We start from the raw sequence: 13,416 nt of genomic DNA, 5'->3' as shown, positions 1-13,416 counted from the left end.
TTGCCCTCGCCTCCGCAGGGCTGCTGCCGCTCCGGACATCACAGCCTCAGGAAGCCGCCCAGCCCAGATCTAAAGGAGCCCTCCCTCACCCACGGCAGGCAGAGAACTTCCCCTGCTTCCCTTCTAGGGGCTTTGGCAGGTCGAATCATTAAGTGGACATAAAACAGATGAGCAGGAAACAAAAGTCCAATAACAGGTACAGTGCGTGGGAGACGCGCAGGGCCGCGGAGAAACCCTCCGGATAACCGAAGCATGCCCTTAAATACCACCTCCAGCTAGAGCCGAAAGCAGATGCTGGGGTGGGGTAGGGGGAGTCTGCTAGGGGAGGTGGACAGGGAAAGGCTGCAGGATGTCCCGTGATCCCCCTTCCTGGCCCCGTGAGGCAGAGAGCTGGCCGTTCGGCTTTCCCTTGTAAGTGTCTCTGGCAAAAAGGTGACTTCTTGATTTTTCAGAGCTCCTCTTGTGTCTGCGGTTTTTAAAAATGACCAGGAAAACAAAAGAGGGGGGCTGTCGGCCTGCAGGTCTGCGGGAGTGCAGGCGTCAGTGTCCGCACGTGCACACCCGGGACACGGGAACTGTGGCTCAGCCTTTCCCGGAACTGCTGGGGCCTCTTCCGCTGCGGCGGTGCCGGTCTCTTTCCCTCCCTGCCCTGGGTGAGGGTTTGGATCTTCATGCCCCACACCTGTGAGTTTCCTTCCTTTTTTTTTTTTTTTTTGAAGATTTTATTTATTGGGGTGCCTGGGTGGCTCAGTGGGTTAAAGCCTCTGCCTTCAGCTCAGGTCATGATCTCAGGGTCCTGGGATCGAGCCCCGAGTCCGGCTCTCTGCTCAAGCAGGGAGCCTGCTTCGCTTCTTCTCTCTCTGTACCTGCCTCTCTGCCTGCGTGTGATCTCTGTCAAATAAATAAATAAAGTCTTTTTTATAAATTTTATTTATTTATTTGACGTATAGAGATCACAGGTAGGCAGAGAAGCAGGCAGGAGTTGGGAAGCAGGCTCTCTGCTGAGCACAGAGCCTCATGTGGGGCTCAATCCCAGGACTGATCCCGGGACCCTGAGACCATGACCTGAACCGAAGACAGAGACTTAACTGACTGAGCCACCCAGGTGCCCCTGTGAGTTTCCTTCTGATCACAGCCTCCTGCCTGGTTGCTGTGGATAGGGCCTCCCTGTGGCCTGGACTTGTGTATCCAGACGGCGCGGGCCGGCTTCATTTCATTTGCTTAGGGTTTTTGTGGGTCTTTGGAGAAGTGTTGTATTCAGATCCTTTGTCCATTTTTATTTATTTATTTACTTTAAAGATTTTTATTTATTTGACAGACAGAGATCACAAGTAGGCAGAGAGGCAGGCAGAGAGAGAGGAGGAGGAGGCAGGCTCCCTGCTAAGCAGAGAGCCCGATGCGGGACTCGATCCCAAGACCCTGGGATCATGACCTGAGCCGAAGGCAGAGGCTTTAACCACTGAGCCACCCAGGCGCCCTTCAGGGGCTTTTAGTCCATTTTTAAATTGGGTTGTTTGTCCTTGTATTCAATGGCGTGGTACGTGTCCTCTGCGTATTCTAGATGTCCCTCATCAGACACGATTTGCCAATATTTTCTCCCATTCTATGCGTTGTTTTTTCACTTTCTTCTTGGTGTTCTTTGAAGCACAAAGTTTTTTTTTTTTTTTTAAAGATTTTATTTATTTATTTATTTGACAGAGAGAAATCACAAGTAGGCAGAGAAGCAGGCAGAGAGAGAGAGAGGGAAGCAGGCTCCCTGCTGAGCAGAGAGCCGGATGCGGGACTCGATCCCAGGACCCTGGGATCATGACCTGAGCCGAAGGCAGCGGCTTAACCCACTGAGACACCCAGGCGCCCCAAGCACAAAGTTTTTAATATTTTATTGTTGATCAATCTTTTGGTGTCATTTATAAGAACCACTGCCTAACTGTATGTCATGAAGATTACACTACCTTATTTTTATTTGAAATTATTTTCTCATTTAAAAAAGTATTTTGTGGGGCACCTGGGTGGCTCAGTCGGTGAAGTGTCCGCCTTTGGCTCGGGTCATGGTCCCGGGGCCCTGGGATCCAGCCTGCTTTTCCCTCTGCCCGCCCCTGTCTCCCCATGAATAAGTAAATAAAAGCTTTAAAAAAAAAAAATTAAAAAATAAAATATTTGTTACAGTGGTGTCCGCCCGGCTGGGTTGGTAGAGCACGCAACTTTCGATCCAGGGTTGTGAGTTCGAGCCCCACGTTGGGTGTAGAGATCACTATCATTTTATTTTTTAGAAGATTTTATTTATGTATTTGACGGAGACACGAGCAGGGGGAGCGGCAGAGGGAGAAGCAGGCTCCCGGCGGAGCAGGGAGCCCGATGCGGGGCTGGATCCCAGGACCCCGGGACCATGACCCGGGCCACCCCGGCGCTCCGAGACTACTACTATTACTACGAATAAACTCTTCGGGGCGCCCGGGTGGCTCCGTCGTCCGGCGTCTGCCTTAGGCCCGGGCCGTGGTCGCCGGTCCCGGATCGAGCCGGCGGGGCGGCGCCTGCTCCCCGCCGCCCCCCGCTCGTGCTCCCTCTCCGCGGCGCCGCGTCCAACACGGACCCCAGGGAGGCGGCGGCGACGAGCGGCGGGCGGGGAGCGCTGCGGGCGGGGAGCGGCACAGCCAGCTGGGGACGGCCCGCACGAGCCCGCGGACCCCGCACGCGACACCGAGCGGCGAACCCGGCTCCCCCCGCCCGCTCGGCCGGCGGCCCGCGCAGCCCCGGACGCGCGTCCCACCTGCCCGCGGGGTCCCCGCCCTCCCCCGCGCCCCGCGCCCCGCGCCCCGCCCCGGCTCTCCCTGTCCGTGTCGCGACGAGACACGCACACTCCCCAGCGGGGACCTCGAGCCCCGGCGGGGACCTCGAGCCCCGGCGGGGACCTCGAGCCCCGGCGAGGACACGCCTCTGTTCTGACGTCACACTCTGCGGGGCCGAAGAAAGGGAGGAGGGGCCCGGCGCAGTCCCCGCCGGAGCCTCCCCCGTTTCCTAGCAACGCAGCCCCGGCCCCAGGACGGGAGGGGGCGGGGCCAGGGGTCACGTGGGCCGCTGCAGGCGCCCGCTCGCTCCCGCGCGTGCGTACCTGCGTCCGCGCGCGTGCGCGGAGGAGCGGGGGGAGGCCGCCGTGCCGTGCGCGTCCCCCCACCTCGACGTCGCCCGGCGCGCGCGCGCCCGGCACACTCTCCGGTTCTTATAGCGCCGCGGGCGGCGGTTGGCGGCGGGGACAGCGCGGACGGTGGCGACATGGCGGCTCCGCGGCTCGTGGTGCTGGCGCTGGCGCTGCTGGGCGCCGAGGTCGGCTGCGGGGCGGGTGAGCGTCCGGCCCGGCGCGGGTGGGGGCGGGGCCGGGGGCGCTGGAGGGGGCGGGGGTCCCTGACCCCGGGCGCCCCACGCGGGGAGCCGGCGGTGCCCGGCCGAGGGGACCCCCACGCGGCCTCGGCGAAGCCTGGAGCGGAGCCCGCCGTCCGCCCGGGCCCGGGGCGCCCCCGTGGTGCTCGAGGGGACGCGCGGGCGTCGCCTCGGCCGGGGGCGGTGGTCTCCGGACCCGCGGGGCGTCGTCATTCCTGGCAGGATTTGGGTCCCGAGTCGCGCCCTGGGGAGGCCCCTGCGCCCGCTGAGGCCCGGACGCCGGAGCCCTTGGAGGGAAGCCGGCGCGCTCCGCCGGGTCCGGTTTCTGTCCGACCTCGGGGCGCAGAGGGAGGTGGCCGCGTTTTGCAGGAGGGGAAACTGAGGCCGAGGCCGGGGTGGGGGGCGGGCACGAGGGCCAAGGTCGCCGTGAGGTCGCCTGGGCCGCCCGGGTCGGAGCGGGAGGTGTCGGGCGCGCCGGTTTTAGCCTCGGACGCGCGTGTGCCCCGGAGCTCTTCCCGGGAGTGGGCCACGGTTTGCGGGTGGGCGACGTGGTTCGGGCGCGCCCGCTGGAGCCCGGTTCTGGCGTGTCTGCGGGGGAAGCAGGACAGCCTGTGTCTCCCGGTAGAGGTGGGCTTCGCTCCCGTTGTGTTCCGGGGTGAAGGTTTCTCCGGAGGGGCCCTCGGGAGCAGAGTCCGGGGCGGGGTGGGGGGGCCGGAGCGCTGGAGACTCGCAGCAGCCCGCGGGCCTCTTGGAGGAGCTTCGGCCCCTCACGGCTGACCCACCGGCCGGTCTGAGCTGGCCGCCTCCAGTTTATTGAATGCCCCTGGCAGGCTCACCGCCTGTGGGCCGGCCAGCGGGTCTCTGGAGGACGCGGACAGGAGCCCGCGGGCCCGATGCGTGCGGAAGACAGGCTGCCGGTCGAGCCTTCGCAGATCGCTGCCCGCACTGGAGGTGGCCGCCGCCGGCAGGGGGTGGGGACTCTGGGTTTACCTCTGTCTGCGGGGGGGCGCAGCCCCCGGGCTTGCCCCTCCCCCTCATTCCTGTGTTCCATCCGCTCGGCTCTGCCAGCGAGGCTGGAGGACCCCTGCCCCGTCCCTGCCCTCTCCCACGTGGGGGAGCTCCGCGGGTCTGGGGGCGTCTGGGTCCACCTGGGATCTGCATCAGTGCGCTCTTCCTTCCCCCTTAAGGTTTTGTTTGTTTACTTACTTGAGAGTGAGCCCAGGGAGCATAAGCAGGGGCGGGCAGAGGGAGAAGCAGGCTCCCCCGGAGCAGGGGCCCAGTGTGCTGCGGAGTCCCAGGACCCCAAAACCAGGACCTGGACTGAAGGCAGACGCTTCGCCCAGCGAGCCCCACGGGTGCCGCCTCCTTTCTCAGCTCTGGCAGCTGCACGTCTCCCTCCGGGGACTCAGAAACCCCGCGCGTCCCTGTTCGCCTCCTGCCTGGGTCAGCTTCCCAGAGACTTTGTTCAGGGGACTGTGCCCGCAGGGGGTCTGCCAGGTGGGCACCCACGTCGGCTGAGGCTGCAGGACAGGGCGCGCTCTGGGACTGTCCTGGGTCCCCTTGGCCTGGTTGGGGTTCAGGTGGACGCCAGTTTGCTGGCCGGTCCTGCCTGCTGCTGACGGGCCTCCTCCGAGCCTCCTGTGGGGAGGAGGGAGCTGGAGCTGCCCCCCTGCGAAGCGCAGGGGGTGGGCGGGGCGGGTGCGGAGCCTGAGCCGGTGGCTGGCGTCCCAGAAATGTTCTCTCGCTCCTCCTACCTGAGCAGGCGGTGGAGGTGGGTGGGGAGGGGGGTTGCCGGCGGCCCCGTCCTGCTCCTGGGCTGTTTCCCATAAGGCCCGCCTGGCCCGGAGCCCTGCCCGGCTGCCGCAGGGCGTGGAGGAGGGGCGGCTGTTTTTAGATGAAGGTGACTTGCCTTGGAAACGAGGCTCGCGGTCACATGGCCAAAACCGAGTTTCTACTCTTTGGCCCCTCTCCCTTGTTCGTTCCTCCTGCCCCTGTGAATTCCCTGGGGTGCCCCTCCCATCTGCCAGGCCAGGTGGGGGCCCCTGCCGCATGTGACCCTCGAGCAGGGCAGGAGTGTTAGCCTGGGGTTCCTCAGACGTGGTGTGGGGGGGGGCCTGCCTTGGCCTCTCAGAGTGGGGTGCCTGCTCCTCGCTGGGAGAAGCCCCCGAGCCTTGAGGTCCGGGCCACGTCCTCGTCTCCCGGGGAGGCAGGGTGCCGCTGGGACCGATCTGACCGAAGCCATCTCGCGGCCCGTGGCTGAGGGGACAGGGCTACAGCCGCGGGTCCTGAGGCTTCAGAGGGCGAGGCAGGCCTGTCTGGGGGGAGGGCCGCCTCGGGCCTCACTTCCTGCCCTGACTCGCCACTCCCAGCGGCTGCTTTTGCAATCTTGGGAAGTCGTGACTCCTGAGAAATGCATCCGGCTGAGCGGGGACCCTTCTGTAGACTGCGGCGGCTTCCCGCCCGGTCTGCCGCTCACTGGGCCGTCCAGTCCTGCGGACGGCCTGCAGGCCACCCCCTCCGACCTGTCGCCAGGACCTTGGCCTGTCGCCAGGACCTTGGCGGGTGTGCTGCCTTGCCCCCGAGCAGAAAGGCCAAAGCCCTCAAGGCCTGGTGGCCGGCGGCCCGCGCTCCGCTCCGCAGCCTGAAGCCGGGCGCTGGTGTGCGGCACACGTGGTGCACACGCATGTGTTGGCGTGTGTATGCGTCTGTCCTCGAGGGCCCACGGGGGTGGGAGGGGCCTCCGTGCAGTTCCTGTCCGCCTCGTGGGGGTCCCGGACCTGTGTCCCGTCCACAGTGGCCTTCGGCCCAGCCTCCTCCCACAAAGGGCCCCCCCCCAGTGGGAGCGCGGGTGGGAAGCTGAGGGCTGGGTGTGTGCAGTTCCCGGGGGGCCCAGGGAGGGGAGCTGTCCGCCCACGGAGGACTGGGGTACCCCGGACGCTCTGTGGAGGAGCAGGCGCGTCCTGCCGGCGAGGCACGGGAGAAAGCCTCCCCGCCGAGGTCACCTTCCCGTAAAGATGGCCTGCTGCCTTTTCGGGTTAAATTTCCTTTCTTTCTATTTTTTAAAGATTTTATGTATCTGTTGGAGAGAGAGCACCCACGAGGAGGGGGGCGGAGCAGGCTCCCTTCTGAGCAGGGAGCCTGGTGAGGCGGGGCTCCGTTCCAGGACCCCGGGGTCATGACCTGAGCTGAAGACAAGACGCCCAGTTGACTGAGCCCCCACTTGTCCCTCGATCTGCCTTTTAAGAAAGGGAATTTCAGGGCTGTGCTGGGGCTGGAACCGGCCGTCTGTCGCGGCCTTCTCCCCCACCCGCCCTGCCAGTTGATGGGTCTCCTGACAGGAAGCTGCTTCGAGCCCTCCGTTGGGAGCCCCGGGGCCCCTCCGGCACAGCGGAAGGAGCCAGCTGTGTTTCAGGCTTGTGGCCTCTCCTCCGGGCCTGGAGCGGCTGGGCTGCTGCAGGCTGGCCCAGGGGCCCATGGGCAGGCAGCTTGGGGCCCTCGGTTTGGGTCCTTTCTTGCCCTGATCCCTTTGCTCACGTCCTGTCCTCTGGCCCCCAGTGAGCCATATCTGGACTTCCATCGATGACATTGGCTCCAAGACGCGTCTCACCTGCACCTTGAACAGCAGCACCACTGAGGTCACGGGCCACCGCTGGGTGAAGGGGGGCAAGGTGCTCAAGGAGGACGCCCTGCCCGACCTGAAGACGGAGTTCGAGTGAGTGGGGCCCAGAGGCGGGTTAGCCCCGAGGCCTGCAGAGATGCCGCCCCCCAGCCCCCTCCCTGCGCCCCACTGGCTCCGATGTGGCGTCGCGCCAGTGGCCCCTCTGGTCAGTGGGAATGAAGGTTTCAGCCGGTGGGCCCGCTCTGGACAGATCTTAGGCACAAGCTCTTCACGCACCCCCTGGCTGTGAGGTGGCCAAGGGGTCAGGGCCTGCTGGATGTGGGGCCAGCCTCCGAGAGCCTTCCCTGCTCTCCCCAGGGTGCTGGCTCGTGTGGGCGGGCAGACTTGGGTTCTGCCCAGCCTGAGGTCTCCCCTCCCTGGCCCCCTGAGGCCTCAGGCACTCCAGGGCACCCTGCTCTGAGGCCTTGTCTTGGTCAGGAAGGCCCAACCCTAGAAGCAGGGTCCTGTTGGTGGTTTCTGGGGCGGCTGGGCACAGAGACGCACGGAAGCAGGCCGCCCGTCAGGGACGGGGTGCCGGTTCCCTGCGCTCCCGACGGTGACCCCCCCGACCGCTCCTGGCCCTGACTCTGCTGGGAGTCCCCCGCGGCGTGAGCCGTACTCGGGAAGGGTCGGTGCTCCGCGCGGGTCCCGCTCACTGCCGTGTGTCTGCTTGCAGAGTGGACTTGGGGGAGCGCTCCGGGGAGTACTCCTGCGTCTTCCTCCCAGAGCGCGCGGGCAGGACCAGCATCCAGCTGAAGGGTGAGCTCGGCAGGGCCCGGCACACCCGGGGGTGGGGGCGACGCTGCCCGCCGGCCCAGCAAGGCCGGCCGGGGAGGCCACAGGGCGTGGGTTCAGGCCCCTGCCTTGCCCGGTGTCCCCCGTAGGACCCCCCAACATCAAGGCCGTGAAGAGGTCCGAGCACGCCACAGAGCGGGAGACGGTGGTGCTGGGCTGCAGGTCGGACTCCTTTCCCCCGGTCAGCGAGTGGGTGTGGTACAAGGTGGAGAACTCCGGGCAGGTGAGAGATGCGCGCGGGGGCAGGGGAGGGGGGCGGGGGGGGGCAACCTTAGCCTCGGCCTCGGCCTGAGCGCCTGCAGGGTCCCCCTGCCCCCAGGTCATCAGCAACGGCTCCCAGAGCAAGTACTTGGTGATCTCGTCGGAGACCAAGACGGAACTGCACATTGCCGACCTGGACCTGGAGGCGGACCCCGGCAGTTACGCGTGCAACGGCACCAGCCCCGAGGGCACCGGCCAGGCCGTGGTCATGCTGCGCGTGCGCAACCGCTTTGCTGCCCTCTGGCCCTTCCTGGGCATCGTGGCCGAGGTGCTGGTGCTGGTCACGGTCATCTTCATCTACGAGAAGCGGCGGAAGCCGGATGAGGTCCTGGACGGTGAGCCGCGCACCCTCTGCTCCTGTCGGCTGGGGTTGGGGAGGCTCCGGACAGAGGACGGTGCTGTGGGGTGAGGGTCCCCGGCCGGGGACTCTCTGGCCTCTGTCACGGGGCTGTCAGCGGGTGGGCGTCCCCCTCCGGCGGGCTGTGGCAGCGATCTGGCTCCTGACCTGGGGCAGACCGTGTGCTCTGAGGGTGCGTCCCGGGGCGGGCTGCCTGCCTGTCTCTGCGGTCGGGGTCGCTGAGGGCCCTGCGGGGGCCCAGAGCGACACCACTTCTGACGGCCTGTCCTCCTGCATGTGGCTGCACACCGGCGCAGATGAGGACGCGGGCGCCGCGCCGCTGTAAGTCGGGGGGTCGTGCGGGGCAGGGTGGGGCCCTGTGCGGGCCGTCGGACGGTGGGAGCCGTGGGGCCTCTGTGGGGCCTCCTGAGCGACCAGAGGCCTGCCCTCCCACCCCAGGAAGAGCAGCGGGCCCGTGAACGACAAGGGCAAGAATGTGCGCCAGAGGAACGCCAACTGAGGTGAGGCTCGGGAAGCGGCGGGGGGGGGCAGGGGGCAGGGCGAGGGAGTGGGGGCCGCCCGCAGGCCTCAGGTTCTGAGAGCCCCTCCCGCCCCTGCAGCGGCCAGCCTCCGTCTGGAGCAGCTCCGTGCCTGGTGTTTGCAGATCTGGTGTTTGCAGACCCCGCGTTCTTCTCTCAGAGGAGACCTGCCCCGCGGAAGCAGACCACACACACCGTGGGTCAGATCACAGCGTTTCTTTCTTTTTTAAACTAGGGTTTTCTACACATAGAATTCCTTCCTTAGGGGTTTTGTTTTTCCTTTTTAAAGATTTGTGAGCGCCTCGGGGGAGCCGTGAGCTTCCTGCGAGACTCCTGTCCTCGGCCCGTCCCCTCAGCTGCCCCTGCCCACCTGTCCCCTCTCTGTTCCCCCCCTGTTCCCACAGCCCGTCCCCTCGCTGTCCCTCGGGCATTTAGCCATCTGTCCTGTAGTGGGGCTTGAGAAGGGCACACTGGCCTTGCTCTGGGGCGCTCCCTCCTGCAGCTGCTGGGCCATGTTGGGACCCTCTGTGGAAGGTCGCAGGTCATGCCTGGGGTGTCTCGAACTTTGCTGACGCAGCGCCTCGGGTCTGTGTTGTGCAGCTGCCGGCAGGCCCACCGGGCCCTCCCCGGCCCTCCGTGCACCTGCCGGCGGCCGTGGCTGCAAAGCCCCCTCCCCAGCTGCTCACCAGCATCCTGACTGGCCCACCATCCGCCTGCTCACCAATAAAGAAAAGCTGACCTGTCTCTTTCTCCTTGGCCTTCTGCACGCGCCGACCGGGTCTTCCAGGAGAGCAAGCAGGGGCGCAGGGTGGCGGGTTGGGGTCCTGGGGCTGGGGCAGGGCTGACAGGCTGGCCAGGAGCTTTGTTGCCAGGCCGGGGTGGGGGAGGGGCGTGCAGAGGACTACGAGGAGCCCTGTGAGTGCTCCAGAGCAGGGCTGGGCCCCCTGGGACAGGCAGCTCGTACCCACAGTGCCTGCACCCCTGCCCTGGGCTGGAACCTGTGAGGGCTGTGGGCAAGCCAGGACCTCATGGGAGCCCCAGCAGGTGTCCCCAGCGAGCTAGCCCCTGGGGACTTTGCTCCAGCCCAGGAGGAGAGCCTGAGGCCTGGAAAGACCGAGGTGGCCCTCCTGAGCCTGGTGCCCAGGAGAAGGGGGTCTCTGTTGGCTGAGCTCAGCCTGACACTGGAGCAAACGGGACCATGTGGACAGGGTTGAGAGGCTGGGTCATGCGCTAGCGGGAGCAGATAGGAGGAAGCAGGGCATCCCCAAACCTGGGGGCTCTAGCAGGTGCCAGCCAGGCCTCCTGCCTAGTACTAGAGGGGAAGCCGTCCCAGGGAAGGGAACAGGCTCCGGCAGGTAGACCCTGCTGCCCCAGGAACTCTGTACGCCTCCCCTCCGGACATGAGCCCCGACCTCCAGCAGGACTGGAGGCCAGAAAGCAGGGTTTGGGCATGAAATCTCATGGTGGGCAAAGCTCCAACAGCGAATCCGCGAATGTTGAGGACAGGCTCGGCCTCTGAGCCACCGGTCCGACTCCCAGGCTCTGAGGTAGGAGCCACTGGGCCCAGGCTTCGGCATGGCCCCCATGACGGCTGCATCCAGTTGCGGGTGTTGTCCCTGGGCTTCCGTGGACTGAGCAGGGTCCTGGAATGGCCGCCATGCACACCACAGCCGGGGGTGCCAACTGAGCTAAAGGCCCCAGAGCTGGGGGAGCTGCGGGCCTGGCTCTTCCCTCCCGCCATCACCAGGGGGAGCTGTAGGTGAGCCACTGAGCAGGGCTTAGGGCCCAGGGAGCCCCTCCTCTACAGAGGTTTTGGGGTTGCACCTGCCTGGCCCGCGGACCCCCCAGCTGGACGCGCCAACATCCCTAAGCCTGGGGCTCCTTGGGGGCACTAGCAACATGGCTGGGCACCCCTGGCCTGGCTTGGGCCGGGGGCTCTGTTGGGGGCTGGCCCCTGGCTGGGGCTGCTGCTGGGGGCCCCCAGAGCTTGGGTGCAACTGCCGCCTCCCTCAAAGTCAGAGCGGTGGGCATTGGGTTGCTAGGGGTCTGCGTCCCCTGAGAGGCCGTGGCTTGTGCTGCGCCCCGGTGCGCAGGGTCGGGGGGCTCGGAGGTGTGGTGGCTTCTGGCAGGCAGAGCATCGGGCCCTGGAGGGGTGTGGCCCAGCAGGTCTGGGATGTGGCGAGTGAGGCATGGCCACCTCAGCTGACCTCTTGTTGGTCCTCCTTCCCTAAGAGACCCTCCCCCCACCCAGAGGTGCCCCTCACACGGACACAATGAGCAGAAATGAGGTCACTCCCAAACAGCCTCGTACATCTTTAAGCCCAGATGTACTCATCCGTCCGTCTGTCCGTACGTGGCGCGCAGCACTGTGCCGCCCCTTGCTGGGGGGGGGGCGGGGGGGTAGCTTGTCAAGGGCTGTTGAAGCCGGCCCTGGTTTCCCCAGAGTGGGATGGGGGAGTCACAGGAGTCGGTGAGGTCGTCTTTAGTGAGTGCTCAGAGGTTCCGGAACCAGTGTCTGGGGACTCCCAACTTGGGGCGGGGGGGGGCAGAGGGGCAGGGCTGGGGTGTCCACCCGATGCACAAGGGCACTTGAAGCGTCCGCTGGCATCTCTGGGCCCACAGGCGGGGCTGCCCGCCTTTCCCTGGGAACCCCCCCCCAGACCGGGAGCCCCCGGGCACCCCCTGCGTTACAATGAGGGCCTCACCCAGCAGCAGAAGAGGGAGCAGAAACAAAGTGGGAGGGGTGTTGGGGCGTCATCGGAGTTTGGTCCGCGCACGCCATCCTTGCACCTACCAGGGCAGTGAGCTCTGTGAGGAAAGGGAAAGTCTGGTGAACCCTAGGTCAGCCGAGCTGGGGACCCTGACCTGGTCGTGCAGACAGAAGGAAGCCAAGGCGGTGTGCTGCTCTGCCTGGGGTCACTCGCTACCGTGGGCAGGATGCCGGGGCTGGGCCTGCACCACGGTGGCTCTCAGACCTAAGCCCTCTGACCTGTCACCATGGCTGATGGGACATCCCGTAGCTCCCGAGTCTGGCAGTGGGCTCTCCAGGCCACCCCTGAGGCTTGAACACTGGGACCTATCACCAGGCCATGGCCTTATTTTGTCTTCCGGGTCTGTTTTTCACCCAGAGGGTCCCCAAACTCGAGGGGCTTCGGGACTTTTGACCTGGACTTGCCCCAACTAGAGAGGAAGCAGGCTTATGAATGCCAAGAGCGGCTGGGGAGCCGGGCAGCTGGGATGTCAGGAGGTGCCCCCCAGAGCCTCTTCTGGGGCCCAAGAATGGTGAGGAAGAACGGGGCAAACCAGATGGTAGGAAGGGATTGGGCTCGCTTGCCTGCTTGCTTGCTTTCCTTTTATTTGACAGAGACCCACTGAGAGTACCCAAGCAGGGGGAGTGGGAGAGGGAGAAGCAGGCTTTCCACCGAGCACGGAGCCCAGTGAGGATTTCGAGATCCCAGGACTCGGATCGTGACCCGAGCGGAAGCAGACGCCTAACGACTGAGCTGCCCAGGCGCCCCTGAGGTTTAGTGAGGGGTCTGAGAGCACGTTTAGGCAACAGACCATTGTGAACTGACTCACGGTTTGATAGCTTCATGATTGTCGTCTCTGAGGGTTCTCACCTTCTCCCACCCCTGGGACCTTGAGATCCTTTCTTCTCCCACAAGCCAGGCACCATCCTGCCTCCGGGCCTTTGCACGGGCACGCCGCCGGCCCAAGTCTTCGCACCAATGCATTCCTGGCAGTAGCCTTCCTTCCCTCAGACTCACCCCCGCACCCTTCTCCTCCCTTCCCCGGCTCTGGATCGCGTAGCACCTTCTGAAAACGGATAACAGAATGTCGATTGAACGTAACCTTTGCTATGTTGATCGTCCCTTCTGCTCCGGTCAGCAGAGTGCGGGTGGCCGGATTCCCAGCCCCTGGGTCAGGTGCTTCATAAACATTTGTGGAACGAATGCAAAAAAGAGTACTGTGCCCTCGGCAAGGGGTAAGGTGGAGTGGAGAGCCAGGGAGCTGGGGGCCGTCTGGCCCGAGGTGGGGTCTGTTGGGTGGAGAGGAGTCGTCAGGACCTGGGCACAGGATCGCCACGGCCCGGAGAGGGGCCAGGACCCCCAAGGTGACTCACAGTCCAGGCCTGCCTTTCTCCCTTCCAAGCGCAGTGGGTCCTCAGGCTGGGCCGTGGGTCTGCCGCCTCCCGACTCTCTGCCTCCGCCCCGGGGCTCTGGCGGCCTGCCCAGACTGACACGCTCCCAGGGTGAGCATAAAAGATGCCCGTTCAGCTGGAGCACACATCTGCCGGGGGCTGGCTGCAGCCTGGCACCGCCGACTCTGCGGCCCGCCCAGCTGCTGCCTCGCCCTGAGGACCCAGAGCGGCCCCGCCCACCCAGACCTGCAGCCGCGGGTCTGGGGGGCCTGAGGCTCTTGGGAGCAGCCCCCTGGGATGCCAGGCCTGC

At 65.4% G+C, this 13,416-nt stretch overlaps 1 protein-coding gene across 1 annotated transcript; it reads left to right on the top strand.

Annotated features, from left to right (window-relative positions):
- Nucleotides 1-3,228: 3,228 nt before the first annotated feature.
- Nucleotides 3,229-9,709, top strand: BSG (basigin (Ok blood group)). Its single transcript, XM_044254758.1, has 8 exons — nucleotides 3,229-3,337; nucleotides 6,931-7,087; nucleotides 7,710-7,792; nucleotides 7,918-8,051; nucleotides 8,148-8,424; nucleotides 8,744-8,768; nucleotides 8,886-8,947; nucleotides 9,047-9,709. Exons 1-7 carry the CDS (start codon nucleotides 3,271-3,273, stop codon nucleotides 8,944-8,946), a joined length of 804 nt encoding a protein of 267 aa, XP_044110693.1. The 5' UTR covers nucleotides 3,229-3,270; the 3' UTR covers nucleotide 8,947; nucleotides 9,047-9,709.
- The last annotated feature ends 3,707 nt before the right edge of the window (nucleotides 9,710-13,416 follow it).

The sequence above is a fragment of the Neovison vison genome, chromosome 6 (assembly GCF_020171115.1).
Source record: "Neovison vison isolate M4711 chromosome 6, ASM_NN_V1, whole genome shotgun sequence".
Classification (NCBI taxonomy): Eukaryota; Metazoa; Chordata; class Mammalia; order Carnivora; family Mustelidae; genus Neogale; species Neogale vison.
This window is presented reverse-complemented; position numbering and strand designations above follow the sequence as displayed.

Excerpts from the sequence above, each read along its gene's own strand:
- BSG (XM_044254758.1), top strand. The coding sequence starts at position 3,271 with ATGGCGGCTCCGCGGCTCGTGGTGCTGGCGCTGGCGCTGCTGGGCGCC. Across the intron at positions 7,793-7,917 it reads GACCAGCATCCAGCTGAAGG|GACCCCCCAACATCAAGGCC; the intron begins GTGAGCTCGGCA and ends TGTCCCCCGTAG. Across the intron at positions 8,425-8,743 it reads GCCGGATGAGGTCCTGGACG|ATGAGGACGCGGGCGCCGCG; the intron begins GTGAGCCGCGCA and ends ACACCGGCGCAG.